At 39.9% G+C, this 19,282-nt stretch overlaps 1 protein-coding gene across 1 annotated transcript in view; it reads right to left on the reverse strand.

Annotated features, from left to right (window-relative positions):
- epb41l4b (erythrocyte membrane protein band 4.1 like 4B) overlaps positions 1-19,282 on the reverse strand; it is a 547,093-nt gene that overhangs the window by 60,263 nt on the left and 467,548 nt on the right. The window contains exon 18 of the mRNA XM_051936130.1: positions 3,851-3,976. Within this exon, the coding sequence (XP_051792090.1) occupies positions 3,851-3,976 (126 nt within the window). The remainder of the gene's footprint in view (positions 1-3,850; positions 3,977-19,282) is intronic.

The following is a 19,282-nucleotide window of genomic DNA, read 5'->3' on the forward strand; positions in this document are numbered from 1 at the left end:
ATTTAAGGCAGATGGTCTAAAACAGCAACAAACTTGTTGGGTATCTACTTCTGTACATCAATAAAAGAAAGTTGAGGCTCCATTTGACATAGGCACACCAAAACTAGACAACTGCAGACTAGACAAAGGTGGCCTGAACAGATGAATTTCTGCTGAGGCATATAGAAGGTGGGGTAAGAATATGGAGTCAACAGCATGAATCTATTCACCTAACCTGCCTTGTGTCAACAGTCCAGGCTGGTGCTAGTGGTAATGTGTTAGGCAGTTAATACCAATTTATCATTGCTTGAATGCCACAACCTATTTAAGTATTATTGTTAACAACATGCATCCCTTCCAAGCCACACTTTACCCATCTCCTAATGGCTTCTTTCAAGCTTGATAATGCACCATGTCACAAGGCAAAAGTAACCTGAAACTAGTTTCATGAACACGGCAATAAGTACAATGTTCTTCAGTGGTCTTCCTAGTCACAAGACCTTAATCCAACAGAACACTTTTAGAATATGGGCTAATGGTAAATTTGCAGTCTTAATGTGCAGCTGACAAATCTGCAGAAATTGTGTACTGCAATAATGTCAACATGGACTAGAATCTCAAAGGAATTTTTCTAACATCTTGTGGAATTTATGCCATGAAGGTCTAAGGCTGTTTTAAAAGCAAAAGTAGGCCCCACCCAGTATTATTTCCTAATAATTTGCTTAATGAGTGTACAATAATAGCATTATTATTGTAGGCAAGTAAGACATCTAAAACATCTAAAATGTTTAATCCACAGTAGACAAAGTTTAATTTAAAAATGTTGTTTTATCATTAAGCATAAGAAATACTGTAGATGTCATCACTTTGTTTTCATCCAGCAGCAACTAAGCACTGCGTCCGGTCACTTTAAATAAATAAAATGGAAGGTAATGGGTAAACCATTCCAATTTCATTGTTCAACTGTTATTCATTCCTTATAACCCATTGATCCCTCCCTGATAACAATGAAGTTTCAACAGATCAAGAAGTTTCAACACTTCAATAAAAAGTCCACATCCATAAACAACTGAATCATGGGTAATATTAGAGCATATAAACTTTTCAAGTGCCCACCGGCCAGCAAACTGCATCAAGTGATGCGGTCATTTTTTAGTTGTATATAGCATATGTGCCTCAAGCACAGACACCTGTATCAGCTCTGAGGCAACACATGGCTCCAAACCAAGTTCACCAATGCAGCAAGCACTACCTGTGTAGGCGCCTCTGGGCCAAAGACACCAAGCAACAGAGAATCAGGAATATTTGTACCTATACACAGTGGGTACGGAAAGTATTCAGACCCCCTTCAATTTTTCACTCTTTGTTATATTGCAGCCATTTGCTAAAATCATTTAAATTAATTTTTTTCCTCATTAATGTACACACAGCACCCCATATTGACAGACAAAAAAAAGAATTTTTGAAATTGTTGCAGATTTATTAAAAAAGAAAAACTGAAATATCACATGGTCTTAAGTATTCAGACCCTTTGCTCAGTATTTAGTAGAAGCACCCTTTTGAGCTAATACAGCCATGAGTCTTCTTGGGAAAGATGCAACAAGTTTTTCACACCTGGATTTGGGGATCCTCTGCCATTCCTCCTTGCAGAACCTCTCCAGTTCTGTCAGGTTGGATGGTAAACGTTGGTGGACAGCCATTTTTAGGTCTCTCCAGAGACGCTCAATTGGGTTTAAGTCAGGGCTCTGGCTGGGCCATTCAAGAACAGTCACAGAGTTGTTGTGAAGCCACTCCTTCGTTATTTTAGCTGTGTGCTTAGGGTCATTGTCTTGTTGGAAGGTAAACCTTTGGCCCAGTCTGAGGTCCTTAGCACTCTGGAGAAGGTTTTTGTCCAGGATATCCCTGTACTTGGCCGCATTCATCTTTCCCTCGATTGCAACCAGTCGTCCTGTCCCTGCAGCTGAAAAAACACCCCCACAGCATGATTCTGCCACCGCCATGCTTCACTGTGGGGACTGTATTGGACAAGTGATGAGCAGTGCCTGGTTGTCTCCACACATACCGCTTAGAATTAAGGCCAGAAAGTTCTATCTTGGTCTCATCAGACCAGAGAATCTTATTTCTCACCATCTCAGAGTTCTTCAGGTGTCTTTTAGCAAACTCCATGCGGGGTGTCATGTGTCTTGCACTGAGGAGAAGCTTCCGACAGGCCACTCTGCCATAAAGCCCTGACTGCTGGAGGGCTGCAGTGATGGTTGATTTTCTACAACTTTCTCCCATCTCCTGACTGCATCTCTGGAGCTCAGCCAAAGTGATCTTTGGGTTCTTCTTTACCTCTCTCACCAAGGCTCTTCTCCCCCGGTAGCTCAGATTGGCCGGACGGCCAGCTCTAGGAAGGGTTCTGGTCGTCCCAAACGTCTTCCATTTAAGGATTATGGAGGCCACTGTGCTCTTGGGAACCTTAAGTGCAGCAGAAATTTTTTTGTAACCTTGGCCAGATCTGTGCCTTGCCACAATTCTGTCTCTGAGCTCTTCAGGCAGTTCCTCATTTGCTCTGACATGCATTGTGAGCTGTAAGGTCTTATATAGACAGGTGTGTGGCTTTCCTAATCAAGTCCAATCAGTATAATCAAACACAGCTGGACTCAAATGAAGGTGATCTCAAGGATGATCAGATGAAATGGAAAGCACCCGAGTTAAATATATGAGTGTCACAGCAAAGGGTCTGAATACTTAGGACCATGTGATAGTTCAGTTTTTCTTGTTTAATAAATCTGCAACAATTTCAAAAATTCTTTTTTTTGTCTGTCAATATGGGGTGCTGTGTGTACATTAATGAGGAAAAAAATTAATTTAAATGATTTTAGCAAATGGCTGCAATATAACAAAGAGTGAAAAATTGAAGGGGGTCTGAATACTTTCCGTACCCACTGTATATATACCTTGAATTGGAACAAATATTTTGGAGAGATAATCTTTACATTATGATCAATTTCAGAGATTTCATGCATCAAAAAGGTTTAACACAAAAGTGGAAAGATCACAGAGAATCTACCTCTGTTTCCTTTTTTTAACAAGAGCTTTATTAATTTAAGATTACATTTAAAATAGTCTGCATCCCTATCTAAGCTTAGCAAGATTACAATGGTTATTTTAGCAAATCTGATCATTATACTTCTTGCATTCTGTCACTTAAATTCTTATCCATTCATCTATTTATGAACCACTTATTCTATCGGTAGGGTATTAGGACCTAGGGCCTATTAGATCTGAACAAACGTAATTGTCAGGAACAGAAAAGAATAGAGACAGGTAAACAAGTGTGAACAAAGGTGTCCACAAATAATTTGGAAAAATCCAAAAATAAGTATAAAAATCATAATCAAAAATGGAAAAGAAACAAATGGGCATTTTAGTAGGTAAGGAGAAAAAAATACTTGTCTTTTACAATTTTCCTAGATACCTGAGATTATCTGAAAGTGGCTTTTCTGCCCTAAAGATTTTTTATGAAGCTCTCAGTGATTTTGTTTCAAGATTCGTGGCTCCTTCTCTCTATACCCATGACCTGTTTATTAAACTCCATCAGAGATAACACAAATCATAATGAAAAATTCATATTTTCTCTCTTTCATTTATACTTTCATTACTTTCTGATTGACTCTTCTTTGCCTACTGCATGCATGAACCAGTTCACGGTTATTTGTGCAAAATATTTTATTGCACTCACATGTACAATTTTAAAATAATGAATAATAAGAAATGTATGGTCATCATAGTGGTAATTAATATTTCTATGAAGTTTGTCACAGGATTTACTCAAAGTCATCCCCAGTTAATGAGAATAGTCTGATAGAGATCTAGGCAATTTTACCTGAGCACCAACTCGGAAAGCTGCATCCATCTGGGCCTTCAGAATATTGCACTTCAGGTGCTCCGGCAAAAGAGAAGGTGAAGTAGGGGAATGCAGGCTCTTTTCTGATAAACGCTTCTCTTCTCCCTAGGGAAGACAACAGAAGAACTAGTCATATGAAAAAGTTTGGGAAAACCTCTTAATTCTTTGGATTTTTGTTTATCATTGGCAGGGTTTTCAAAGTAGCAACTTCCTTTTATTATATGACATGCATTATGGAAACAATAGTATTTCAGCAGTGACATTAAGTTTATTGGATTAACAGAAAATATGTAATATGCATCATAACAAAATTAGACAAGGTGCAAAAATCTGGGCACCCCAACAGAGATATTACATCAATACTTAGTTGAGCCTCCTTCTGCAAATATAACAGCCTTTAGACACTTCCTATTGCCTTTGATGAATGTCTAGATTCTGGATGGAGGTATTTTTGACCATTCTTCCATACAAAATCTCTCCAGTTCAGTTAAATTTGATGGCTGCTGAGCATGGACAGCCTGCTCCAAATCATCCCATAGATTTTCGATGATATTTAAGTCAGGGGACTGTGATGGCCATTTCAGAACATTGTACTTCTCCCTCTGCATGAATGCCTTTGTAGATTTCAAACTGTGTTTTGGGTCATCGTCTTGTTGGAATATCCATCCCCTGCATAACTTCAACTTTGTGACTGATGTTTGAACATTATCATAAAGAATTTGCTGATATTGAGTTGAACTCATCCGACCCTCAACTTTAACAAGGGCCCCAAGTCCCTGATATAGCCACACAGCCCTACAAGCATGATGGAACCTCCACCAAATTTGACAGTAGGTAGCAGGTGTTTTTCTTGCAATGCAGTGTTCTTCTTCCGCCATGCAAAGCGCTTTTCGTTATGACCAAATAACTCAATTTTTGTCCCATCAGTCCAAAGAACATTATTCCAAAATGAATCTGTCTTGTCTAAATGAGCATTTGCATATAACAAGCGACTCTGATTATGGCGTGAGTACAGAAAGGGCTTCTTTCTCATCATCTTGCCATACAGATGTTCTTTGTGCAATTTGCGCTGAATTGTAGAACGATGTACAGATACAGCAGCTTCTGCAGCAAGATGTTCTTGCAGGTGATCTGTGGGTTGTCTGTAACCATTCTCACAATCCTGCGCATATGCCGCTCCTGTATTTCTTGGCCTGCCAGACCTGGGTTTAACAGCAACTGTGCAATTGGCCTTCCATTTCCTGATTACATTTCTTACAGTTGAAACTGACAGTTTAAACCTCTGAAATAGCTTTTTGTAGCCTTCCCCTAAACCATGAGACTGAACAATCTTTGTTTTCAGATCTTTTGAGAGTTGCTTTGAGGATCCCATGCTGTCACTCTTCAGAGGAGAGTCAAAGGGAAGCACAACTTGCAATTGACCACCTTAAATACCTTTTCTCATGATTGGACACACCTGTCTATGATGTTCAAGGCTTAACGAGCTAATCCAACCAATTTGGTGTTGCAAGTAATCAGTATTGAGCAGTTACATGCATTCAAATCATCAAAATTACAAGGGTACCCAAATTTTTTATACAGCCAGTTTTTCACATTTGATTTAATTTCATACAACTAAATACTGCTTCACTAAAAATCTTTGTTCGGAAAACACCCCAGTACTCAAATATTCCTAAGAAATGAAAGACATATCACTGTTATCTTTTTTGTTGAAAAGTAGACTAAATTATTATGCAGGCTGAGAGGGGTTCCCAAACAATTGGCGTAGTCGGGCAGGATTTTGGGGTAACCATGTTTTGCACCCTGTTTGCAAATACTGTTGATGTATATGTGTGTTTATGTATGTGAATTTTAGGTCATCCAGTGTACAAATGTGGTGGAAGTAAACATTGTTTGGTTGCTGAATGGAATATAACCAACAAAGTGTAGAGCCTTCATGTGTGTCACAAGGACACCCGCATGTTTGTTAGTGCTGGTGGTAGTGAGTCCCTAATTAAAGTGCTAGGGAGTGGTGAAAGATGCACGCGTCATTCATACGGCATTTAAGTGGTTAAAGTGCTAGGGAGTGATGGGACATGCATTTGTCATTCATACGTCACTTATTCGTTTAGGATCTTTGTGTATGTATGTGTATGTTTGCTTACAGGAGCAAAAGTAGGCCAACCCATAACGAAGTTGGCAAATTGTATTAGAGTAAAATTGTAGACTCAGAAATTACTACATTTATATTAAAGTCAGCCATCTTCCAGTGGAGTGGCAGAAGCAGCAGGCCAAAGCTAGGAAATGCAAACCTGTAGTGCAGGTAGAGAAAGCAGAAGCTGAGCTGAGCATGCCACAAAATGGAAGGGGACTGGAAGGATTAAAATCAGGAAAACAGAGATCAGGTATAAAGAAGACAGCTTCTGTTATAAGAGGTTTACTAGCTTGTATTAATGGTAATAAGGAAGATCATGATGAAAAGAAAATAGCAAAGTGAATGAAAGTGAAAGTTGTGGAATGTTGTGTGAGAGTTTTGAAAGATGTAACTGTTGGTGTGATAATTATGAAGTGCTAGCAAGTAGAACACCCACTGCTAAAGTAGAAAGCAGTAAAAGCAGGGGAAACAAGGAGAAAAAACCACCCATGGTGAAAGTAATAGTAACCGGATCGGACTGGAACCCTAAAACAAGGGTAAGTGACTCACCTGAGACAGATGAGTGCTCAGATAAAGAGTGGGGATGTGAGTGCAAGGAAAAGGAGAGAGATGAAAGGAAAACATCAAGGGTGTTTACTTTCATTATTCTCCACTGCACCACAATCTCCAGGTAATTCTGAGGTCTGTCCAGTGTTTAAAGAACATGCTTCACCCATAGATATTTCACCACTGTTAGGAAAGGTAACCAGTGCTGCACTGAAATTTGATTTGGGACAAAGAAATCAGATAGAAGGCAGAGAAGCTGGTGAGTGTGAATGGCAATTGTTGACTAGAGGGCATGAAATGGATAATGGAATATTGGTACTGAGTAAAGAAAGTGTGGAATTAAAACAAAGAACAATGGAAATTAAGGGAATTCAAGTGTTTGTGTGTGAAAGGTCTGAAAGTACTAGTGCAAGAATGACTGAGTTGGAAAAAAAAAGTGCACCAGTTTAGGAGTTGGTTTGAATGAAACAGGACAAGCCAAAGAACAAAGGATGGGGGATGGTGCAGCAGGAAGGTTTATAAGCTCAGCCAGCAAGCCAGGAATGCACAGGGGTGTGAGGGTCCTAACTGCTGTGCTAGGGCCAGCAGTAATTAAAAAGCACACACTTAGGTTCAGAAATTCAAAACCTGACTGACCAGTTGTTTAAAAAGACAGCCTATGGAACACCATGCAATAAAATGGAGAAAAGTGAGCTGGTCTTTAGTAAAGAACACAGGTCAGTTTTAGGAGAGATGCTGGATTTAGCACTGGGTTCTGGAGAGGTTTTAGCCCACACTTTCAAGTAGCAGTTACCATAAAATAAAAAAGGACACACAGGCAAATGACAAAAATAGAAGGGTAGCGCAGGAAGACAGGAAAGGGAAAATAGGTATGTCTGTTTCAATTTCCTGATCTTTTGCAATAGTGCTACTTCTATTATTTGAGGTTTTACGGACTTTGGGTTTGTGCAGGTAATAAATAGTGAAGGCAATTTAGCAGAGTAAAATCCATGCAGGAGACTGGGTTACCATTAGTACATTGGAGCAGAGTGGCAGTGTGGCCAAGCTGTTCCAATGAATGCCTGGAAACAAAGTTTGAGTTTGGCACCAGGTTTAACAACCAAAAAGATTAGATGGACAGAAACTGCTTTGTCACCTTCCATTTTGCAGACCTGCCTACATAGCGGAATGAAAAAAAGAAACAGGAAAAGACAATAAGCAAAGACTAAAGACAAAGACATGAAGAAGAACCGAACAGACAGCAAGAAAAAGACACTTACTGGGGTTTAAGTTAGTAACATGTCCACAAGTCATGCAATAATAAGTCTAGTCAGAATAGCTATAGTTTAAAAGGAAAGGTTTGTTCATTACTGCAGCAAATTTATATTCCAAGGGTTGGAAACTGAACAAACCAGTTAGGAATGCCAAAACAAGGGGATTAATTTTGGGTTCATAAAGTATACATTCTGGGTATTAATTAATTAAGTGGGATAATTAATATAATTAATACTATTATTAAGGAAAATGTATACTAAGAAAATTGGTGAACATTTCAGGAAAGCAGGTGCAGCTGGTACATTTGCAAGTCATATGGGCTCCGATGTTTAGGTATAGTTTTAATTGGGAAAATATGGAAGCCCTGCTGAGGTTGTCAGCAAGCAGGGGACCAGTGGACCAATTCTGAACTGAGGTGTTTAGCACAACGAGTACGCATATGGTGAGCAAACAACTCTAGGGGTGGCCTACAGGGGGAATGATGAGAGTTGCATACCTTTGATGTCTCATGGTGGTGATGCCAGCCTATACTGGTAAAGGCTGATGGCAGTCAAGAGTTGCACCATGGGTAGGAAAGCACAAGAGGCAACTAAATCAAGCCCAAATGTGTGAAGAGGGGCCACAAAGGTTGGTTTGTGAACAGGTTATGCAGTGGCACATGTGCTCTCACTTGGGCAGAAGTGGCTGTACTGGCACCTGTGGTATGTTACCTTTCAAATTTTGATATTAATTGTACAGCTGCATATGCTTAAACAGATAGTTTGGGACAGGAGTCTAATTAGCAGTTAGACACAAAACAAGCACAGTTTAAAAATTCACACAATAGACTAAATTGTAGTGGGCTTGTTTAGTGGAAGGTGTGGACTTATCTCATTTTGAACCACCAGATCTGATGACATATGAAGACTGCAGAAAGCTAAACAAACAGTTGAAGCAAGCCGGAGCAGATACAAGTCATCAGAAGCGCATCCAAGTTCTTCAGATTGTCTTTGAAATAGAAGATATGTAATGGACAAATGGTCATGGACAACTTTTAACACTGGGAGAGCAAATACTGCAAATCAAAGCACAAGTTATGCAACAGACTCTTTAAACAATCAAGACTGTTTATAAAGACATTGTACAAAACATTCATCGGGGTGGAGTGTTGTGATGTGAGATTTTACATATAACTTAATGAATATTTTGTATATCTTGTAATTTAGGCAAAGCAATGTAATTTAGTGTTTACCACAGACCACAGACTGCTGTGTGGTTATTGTCAAGCATCTGTTTTGGTAAATATGGCATCAACCTTCAGATGCAAAAAAAACACACAATATCTTCTTTTGCCAGGCTGATCACTTAAATCTAATGAGATTTCTAGAATTACAGTGCATTGTGCATTAACTGTAACTTTCATTAAAGAAACACTGATAAGGGATTTTATTTTGGAAGTACCTGGGGCGATGTAGAGATAAATCTAGTGGGGCGGCAGGGTTTATTTTTTCTTATGTTTAACTTCTATTTTGGAGACAACTATAACTCATTCTACCCTTCTCTTGTGTTTTTCATTTTGAATATTTAAACTATTTTGGTAAGTATTCAGTATTTGTAAAAACTCATACTCCATAAATTAATATATAGCATTTCCTAATATCAGATTTTAGCATAGCACAATTTATGAAGGGTTTGTGGGGAGTGGGAACCTGAAAATATCATGATCATGCCAGCAACCAAATAGGATCATGCTGCCAGCCCAGAAGATTCAGTAAATGTCAAGCAGGCACTGCAGGGTAGTAATTAAGGCTATGGGCTTCAAACCCTTATGTTGGGGGTTCAAATTGTGCTACTGACACTGTGTGACCATGAGCCAGTCACTTCACATGTCTGTACTCCAAATGGAAATACAAACAAAATTAAAGAAATGTAGTCAATTATATAATTTGAAATGTTGTAAGCTGCCTTAGATAAAGATGTCAGCCAAAACAAGTAAATTGATGGATATTATGTCTTATGATTCAGCATCGTTGTGATGTGAGATTTTACATATAACCTGATGAATATTTTGTATGTCTTTATTTGTAATTTAGGCAAAGCAATGTAATTTAGTGTTTACATACCCCCCCCTTAGGAATGGGTCTGTTTGAATTTTACAACAGGATTTGGGGTATGTGTCATAAACCAGTCTGCCGAGTGTTTCTTTGCTAAAGTCATTTCTACCCCCCGCAAGTAGGCTAAGGTGTATTTTAACATATGGTTTGGGGGCAGGTGTGAAGATGTTCTTTTCCCACATTGGTATGAGGTATGGCTGTTTGGAATTGGCTTGTCTCAGAGGCCTTTAAGTACCATGATATCCTATTGGCTCTAGGGGTTGGACAGAACATCTATAAATGTATGTGTTTAACCTCACAATCTCTCTCTTACTAACCAACATCTGAAAGAAGCATCTCTCTTGCTAACCTGTGATGATGAAGACAACACAATGAAGAGCACAGCTCAACAGCCGATTTTGAACAGACATGTGGCTGAAAGCTGAGCACCAATGATGCCTTAACTACAGACATTTAAGTAACTACAAGTCTGTGTACCGCCTGAACTACATATCACCATTTAATCAGGTTGTATGGTTGCCAATATTCAAATGTACTTTGCATTTTGTTATTATTTATGAATATTACCAGTAATACATTATTTTATGTGTAACTTAACTTCTGCTTGTCTTTTTACTACATCTAATTGCCTGAGGTTATAGATATAGAAGGGAAGGTGGGGATAAGTTATATACAATAATACCTTATAAACAGTGGTAAGTCTGTGAGATTAGGCATTCTAAGGCTACATATTAATAATACAATAGGGGAAAGTAGAGCAATATATATTACTCTACCAAGACAAAACAAGCATAATTTACTGAAACAGACCATGTTCTTTAACCACAAAAGATAAATTGCACTTTGCATGTTCACAAGATGAATTTTCCTAGAAGGCATAAGGAGTGCACATTTATTCAGCCACCTCATTAAATACATTAAAATCCTATACCACTATATGTAAATGTACATGATTAGTCAATATTAATATTTATTATGTGATTATTTTAATTGATAATCAGTGATTATCACATAATGCAAAAAGAATGTTTTAACACTGAAGTTAGGAGTGCTGATACAGTATTTCATGGCAACTATTCCATGGCAAGCTCCCTTAATTTGTAACTCAGCATGCAAAAATCAAAGTGTAACTACTAGTTTTAAAATGAATAGATTTTTAATGCCCTAAAATAAATAAAGAATATGTCAATGGTACAAAAATAATTACTGCTGTCACGGCAAACCATTAAACTAACTAACAAAGTATTGAAAATATTCAAAGGAAATGAAACATGCATATGCATGTTTAAATAATAAGCCACATTAGACAGTCAAGCCCTATGGAGCCCTATGCCAAATTCTGTTTGGGCTTTAATCACCCTCTTCCTTTACTACACTATTCCTTTTTCAGAGTCTGCTATGTAGCCATTTGATTGTAAAGGAACTTGAACTGTGATTAAAACAAATTGTATTACTTTCAAGAGGAATATCACTTCAAACGAAAAGATTAAGATAGTTTAGAACCATAATGACCACTTGTTGAAGGTGGGTAGCAAAACATACAAAAAAAGAAACAATATCCAAAGCAATGGTACTATGATCTTAAAAAGGAATAATGTCTGCAGCACTTCTTAAACCAGTAGCATTTCTTTTAAACCAGTGGCATGCACAGCATTACATTGTGAACTTAACGTGTTTTCACACCTAGTTCATTTGCAGAAGTTGATTTCCTCCATAGTCCAGTTTGTTTAGGTAGATGTGAACATACCGATCATCGTCTTGTGCAGACCAAAATCACCAAACTAAGATTCAATGGAAACGTTGGTTTTTGTATGGTACCAAGTGAGAGTGATATGTGTGAGATATTAATGTGATCGGACAAGGAAATACTGTGCATTATGAGTACAGTTTGTGCATGCTGTGTCAGTCATTTATTCCACTGCTACAGGTAATTATGCAATCTCAGCATAAGATTTAATAAATATATGCACAAAAAATTTAGCACAATTACCCAAAAACAGCTCGCACAATTACTAATCAATCAGAGCAATCTCTTTTAGTGTCTTAAAGCACGGTTTTATTTTCAAAAAGAATTTGTTGTTACTGTGTGAATTGACAGGTGAGTTGTTATCAAAACGCAAACACCTGAGAATAACCTGAAACATATTTCACTCGTAATCTGCTGTCCATAAGCTTTTCAAGTAAACATTTTATTGACCATTATAGTTCAACTTCAGGCTTTTGAATCTTGACATACAAGACCACATATACATTATATCTAACATTTTGTCATGCTGTATGAACAGACTAAACAGACAAACAGTATAAGGAATCCTATGTATATGATACATCTCCTTCACTCTCATTTCTCACCACATGCATTTACATGTGGCATCTTAGTTTACCACTTGAATAAAATCACCAGCTTTGTATGCTTCACTATCCCTACAACTAGAAATCATAATGCTGTCACTGACTGTGTATAAATAAAGAACAGTCACTATTATACATAATAAATCACATTCTTCTTTCATTCTGCTTTATGTTCCAACAGACTGTATACAGCTCACCCTTGCTGCCACAAATGCTACTTCAATAACTGCCCAACATTACTAGCTGCTATTAAAGGAAGCCAATAAAAATTGGGCATGACAGAGTGTGTGGTACATAAATGTCATTAATAAGTAACTCAGGGATGCTACAGTGAGTGCGACATGCAATGGATAAATAATCTTTGGGTCACAGTAAAGGAGTTAAATAGGACCTGATTGTGCAGAAATAGTTCTTCAGAAAAACAATTAATAAATATTTATTTATACATATGATTAACACTGGAGTCCCAGCTCAGGTTACCTTATAAATAAACCCAGCCATGATTGGCATGGGGCCCTATGCAACTTGTGTAGTTTGTGTATAGGGAGGATCAACACTCACCAGAATAATAATGTCACGTGGTGGTGACTTATAATTTACATGGGAAAGATTGATTCTCCACTGCTTCAAGTACTTATTGGTAAGGAAAGGACAAATAAATAGATACAAAAATTAATTAATATGTCAAGTGTACATCCAAGTAAAAGGCCTCATGATCTGCTATACTAGGATTGATTTTGAAAAATATAGGAATGAGTAAAACTGATCAAAGTGAGACACTTTTAGGTCTATGCATTTTGTGCTATACTATTTCACAAAGAAGCTCAGGAAAACAAGCAAACAATCATTAACATGCTTCAAATATAAACAGAAAACAGTATTTGTGACTTGCAACTACCAGAATATTTTCATGAATGCTTGCAAGCGCAAGAGCGTCCCAAAGCAATTGCAGTCTCCCAGCGCTTTAGCAGTTCGCCGTAAAAGCGAATCCGAAAAGATCGCGGACATGCTATAAGCGCCAGCTGTCGATGGGTGATACAAGGAACATTATAAATGTGCAGGGCACAGTATTACTTGGCCACGACCCTGCCTGACTGCTGTGGCTGTGTATAGGAGAGTGGCAGATCCCGCTACAATAAATAACCGCGCTGTTGCTGTTTCAAGCTGAATAAAGCTGATGTTGCTAAAGTACTGACACTCAGCTTCGTGTTTTGGGGTGCAAGACGGGGACTCGCACACATGCATGCATGCGCGCACACACACACACACACAGTCACAATGCTGTAGTAAACTGTATACGCTCGTATGTATGTTGACTGTATGAGTGAGGCACGCTGACTAAGATGGAGAATAGGAGATGATTTCCCACAATCCCGCAGCAAGAGAGAGAGAGAGAGCAGAACCATCAGCTCAGTTGTGATCACATGATGCTCAGCAGACAAAGCGTATTCATACTACTCGTATTGCAAGACCTCGCTCGTTTATCAAGTCAAAATTTATTATAAATTTTAGCTCGTCTTGCAAAACACTCGTAAACCAAGTTAATCACAAACCGAGGTTCCACTGTACATTCCAAGACACTTAAGTACAAATTGGCTAAAATTAGGCAGAACGTGCATTAGCAGAAATAAATCCCCAGCACTCCTAATTAAAAATAAATTCTGAGGAACTTTTATTGGTTTACTAATGTCAATTAACTATCTATATATATAATTCACTAAGCCGCCAGCGAGCAAGACACCCATGGAGCACGCAGGACGGAGACACGCCCAAAAACTCTAAGACCAATGGATACAACGACAACTCGCAGAGCCACGCCCACCAACTCGGACGCAGCAACTCACAAAACACGGCGTCATTCGCGTTCGTCTCTGCTACAGTCCACATGCAACTCTGAGCCAGTTGTAGCGGGGCTACATAGTAGTAATAGTGTTGTCAGTGTTAGTACCACGTGCGTCTTGTTCCATCATCCCGTTTGCTGTTTGTGTGTCAGTGAATGTCGTCCCCGTAAAGGAGGACGGATGATGGGAGGAGACCGCAGCCTCAATCCTGGAAAACACCTGTTTGCTGTTAATCAATTACATCCATCACAGGACTATTTAAGTAATCAGGAGGGAACAGAAAGGGGGGAAAGGAGAGGAGACTTTTCATTTTCACGACCACGAGCCATTTGTACCTGCTGTACTCCACATTGCGCATTTTCATCCAGTTTGTTTTTCAATCCGCCGGACTTACTTCAATACCCTCATCACGGGAGACCCCGGGGTCGGACTTTATCATCCACCACGCACCGAAGATTCACGGTGAGGCTGCTCCATTTTGTTCCGGGAAAATCAAACGACTCATTTATCGCTAGTTCAGTCAACCGTATTCAGGACAGTTTTTATGACCGGACTCAAGTTCACATTCACTTCCGTATCTCATTCATTTTTTTGTTATTCGTGTTGTTTGTTATATGTTACAAGGGCAAGGGAGGGTTTATTGTGTGTGTGTGTATATATATATATATATATGGTGTTGTTGCTTTGGTAGAGGGTTATATATATATATATTTATTGTGCATTTTTTTCTTGTTATTGCTCATTTAATATACTTAATTACCTATTTTTACATATCATCTGTTTTTTGCGTGCTTGTTTAAACCGTCGATTGTGGGGAAAAATTTTCATTTGTTAGAGGTACGGCTCGTTATTTAGATTCAGCTCAGTAATTTATCCAGGCCACAGGGCTTGGAGGTGTAGCTGCCGGCCGGATAAGGGGTCGGCCGTTACATAAGTGGTGCCCTCTCTGAGGAATCTTTAAAAAGTACCATCGCTGTCTGCCTTAAAAAAAAAAACATTGACTTTTCGGTTACGACGCACGACCGCATCCACCATCGCAAACTATTTTACACGCTACATACAGCGATTCGCATCCACGACAAACATGCTTCTTCTTAGATGGTCCTGCAGGAACACGGAAAACGTTTGTCTACACAATACTCCTTATTCCCCGGCCCGTGTCCACCCTCACTCTCCAGGCAACAAACACCACTAAAGTCGCTTTCGTCTCCATGGCACACGCACGACAGAGCCCCGTCCACCAACAATTCGTGCGAGAGTGAAAGCATTTGCCAAGAGTGTTTTCATTAATCAAGAACGAAAGTCGGAGGTTCGAAGACGATCACATACCATCGTAGTTCCGACGGGGGGAGTATGGTTGCAAAGCTGAAACTTAAAAGAATTGACAGAAGGGCACCACCAGGTGTGGAACCTTTGGCTTAACTAGACTCAACACGGGAAAACTCACCCGGCCTGGACAAACAGAACAATGAAAAGTCAATGTGGCTCAGAGGTGCATGTGGACTGTAGCAGATGCGAAACCGATTGGGGCGGTGTTTGGAAAATGAATAGTCAACGTGACTCGCAAGTGAATGTGGACTGGACACAGACGAAAGCAATTCAGGTGAGGAGTTGGGTCGGGCACATGAGCAGGCAGTGCGTACTGAACGATGACTAAGAGATGACTGTTCACCCATCAATACATAGTCCTCACTGGGCGTCCTTCCCCTCACACCCCGTTCCGCCCTCCCTACGCGACTGCCGTCCAGCCCCGTCCCTCGCTCTGGGAAGTGGGGGCGCAGCAGTGGACCTCCAGTTTTCAGTCACGGAAAATTGTATGTTGCTCTCTCCAGAGTTCCTTACAGCCGTATCCTCAAACCCACCCCATTTCTTGCATCCGGCGCCGCCGTGAGTGGCAGCCTTTTCAGCAGCTCCGTGTATGACTGTATATGTATGTGTACTTTTCTACTTTTATTTTTCTATTTTTATTTATTGATCACTCCTATTACTTTATTTTATGTGGATTCGTTCCCTGGACACACTTACTTTTACAACATGGGCATGGATTTTTACACGCCGAGACTCGCCTATTCAAGTACTCAACTTCGAGCGCTGAGAACAAATGCCAGTGCCAGTGTGGTTCCATATTTACCTGACGAGGTAAGAAGGCGGTATCGTGGCAGCAGAGCCGGCACTAAGCTAAAAAAGAAGCGGCTTGCGAGAAAGTGGCGTTTCAAGCCTTCGGTGCCTTCTGTGATTCTGGGGAATGTGAACTCAATCTCAAATAAGATCGACGAACTGGCTGCGCTGGTGAAAAATGTCAGGAACTACAGAGAATGCAGTTTGTTGTGTTTTTGCGAAACCTGGCTAAATAACACCATCCCAGATGCTAACGTGGAGCTACCCAGGTTTAGCACAGTTAGAGCGGACAGAGATGCAAGTACCTGTGGGAAGCACAAAGGAGGAGGACTCGCTCTCTATGTTAACACACGGTGGTGTCACTCTGGACATGTTAACGTCAAAATCTCCACTTGCTGCAGGGATATTGAACCGTTGGCCGTAAGTTTACGTCCCTACTACTTGCCCAGAGAGTTTGGACACGTCATTGCTGTTATCGTTTACATCCCTCCTCAGGCCGACGTGGAGTCAGTGACTGACATCATCCATTTCGCTGTTGCTAAGTTACAAACGCAGCACCCTGAGGCGCTTGTGCTAATCGCTGGAGACTTTAACCATGTGACGCTGGACAAAACATTACCTGCATTCTCCCAGTATGTGGACTGTAACACCCGGGGAAATAAGACTATTGATTTACTGTATGCAAACGTTAAAGACGCATACAGCGCCACCCCGCTGCCTGCGCTTGGGAAAGCAGATCATAACCTGGTTCTGCTTCAGCCTCACTATAAACCAAAAGTGAGAGTCCTACCTGTAACCACACGATCATTCAGGAAGTGGACCCCGGAGGCTGAGAATACTCTGAGAATGTTTTGGAACTACAGACTGGGATATCCTGCAGGGATCTCATAGTGAGAACATTGAGGAAGTTGTTGGCTGCACTACTGACTACATCAACTTCTGTATGGACATTGTAGTTCCAGTAAGAACACTACGCTGCTATGCTAACAACAAGCCATGGATTACAAGTGACATCAAGGGCCTTTTGAATCAGAAGAAAAGGGCTTTTAACACTAGAATTACCAGAGCCTACGAAAAAACTCGTATATCCGGCCCACCTTAAATCGCTTCTTAAATCCGTTCACACCTCTCTGCCAGCATCCTTTGTCCTCTAAATGTGCTGATAAAAGACAAGCTGCCAGCAGCCGGCTATTCCATCCCCCCACCGACTTAGAACGTGAGTGAAGTTTTCCCAGCTCACGCCTTGATTGATTATGTGGGAGTGAAGTGGAGTTTTACAGTGGAAATAAGAGATCGTTATTCTAAAGTAATCTGTGTAAACACATTGTTAAAACAGAAACTTTGTCATATTTTAGTAATAAATGTTACAAAATGTAGTATGCATAAACTATAGAATGTGTAAAGCCCGAGGTCCAAAGATCAAATAAACACTTTCACAAAAGCTTCAAGGACAATACAACAGCCTCTGTGACGTAGCGCGTTAAGATTTGCCTCTTAGAGCACAACAGCTCTGCCGCCTCTCAGACCTGAGTTCGATTCCCCGCTAGGGGTAAAATGTTGCTTTTTTTTTTTTTCTTTTTAACCTCAAACGGACATAAAATTTATAAATTGGTATGCACTGTCAGTTAATGAGATCGTTATATTTTCATGTGGGATGCTCCTTTTAAAATATTTTTTTAACAATTGAGACTGCAATTAACAGGAACAACTGTCCTTATAACTGTTATTTTTAAGATCCATAACACACAGACAGATGAGCACTGCGTAATAGGGAGACAGACATGCAGAGATATATAAATAAACAGGGAAAGCACATGTACTGAAAGAAGAAAAAAGATCAACGTGCGTTGTTTCTGCTGCACTGAATGAGCTCACCGCTCTAATATCACCCCTCCCCCGGGTGAGCTCTTTCAGTGCTACAGAAACAACGCACGTTGATCTTTTTTCTTCTTTCAGTACATGTGCCTTCCCTGTTTATTTATATATCTCTGCCTGTCTGTCTCCCTATTACGCAGTGCTCATCTGTCTGTGTGTTATGGATCTTAAAAATAACAGTTATAAGGACAGTTGTTCCTGTTAATTGCAGTCTCAATTGTTAAAAAAATATTTTAAAAGGAGCATCCCACATGAAAATATAACGATCTCATTAACTGACAGTGCATACCAATTTATAAATTTTATGTCCGTTTGAGGTTAAAAAGAAAAAAAAAAAAAGCAACATTTTATCCCTAGCGAGGAATCGAACTCAGGTCTGAGAGGCGGCAGAGCTGTTGTGCTCTAAGAGGCAAATCTTAATGCGCTACGCCACGGAGGCTGTTGTATTGTACTTGAAGCTTTTGTGAAAGTGTTTATTTGATCTTTGGAACTCGGGCTTTACACATTCTATAGTTTATGCCTACTACATTTTGTAACATTTATTACTAAAATATGACAAAGTTTCTGTTTTAACAATGTGTTTACACAGATTACTTTAGAATAATGATCTCTTATTTCCACTGTAAAACTCCACTTCACTCTCACATAATCAATCAAGGCGTGAGCTGGGAAAACTTTGCTCACGTTCTAAGTCGGTGGGGGGATGGAATAGCCGGCTGCTGGCAGCTTGTCTTTTATCAGCACATTTAGAGGACAAAGGATACTGGCGGAGAGGTGTGAACGGATTTAAGAAGCGATTTAAGGTGGGCCGGATATATGAGTTTTTTCGTAGGCTCTGGTAATTCTAGTGTTAAAGGATTTAGATCAGGGGTTTTTCTTCTATAATTTGCTTGAACATTCCAGTTGATTTTGCAACTTCTCTCATTGCTAAGAATCATAGTTCGCTTGCAGAAGCGATATATTCGCACTAATCCGAGACAGAGGCTGCGGGCCGAGGGGAGGAGGAAGCATGACGTCAAGAGCAGGGAGCTAGGCAGGGCACTCCTCACTGTCCTGTACGTGGGTGGAGCACACACACACACACAAATATATTCAATACATATTGCTACAGTGCCATAGAAGCTCAACTCTGCTGGGGCCGTGGCCACTCCCAGAGGGTGCATGGAGAATGGCTGAGCCTTCCTCTGCAGGGCTGCCA

This window comes from Erpetoichthys calabaricus, chromosome 13, assembly GCF_900747795.2.
Source record: "Erpetoichthys calabaricus chromosome 13, fErpCal1.3, whole genome shotgun sequence".
In the NCBI taxonomy this organism is placed as follows: domain Eukaryota; kingdom Metazoa; phylum Chordata; class Cladistia; order Polypteriformes; family Polypteridae; genus Erpetoichthys; species Erpetoichthys calabaricus.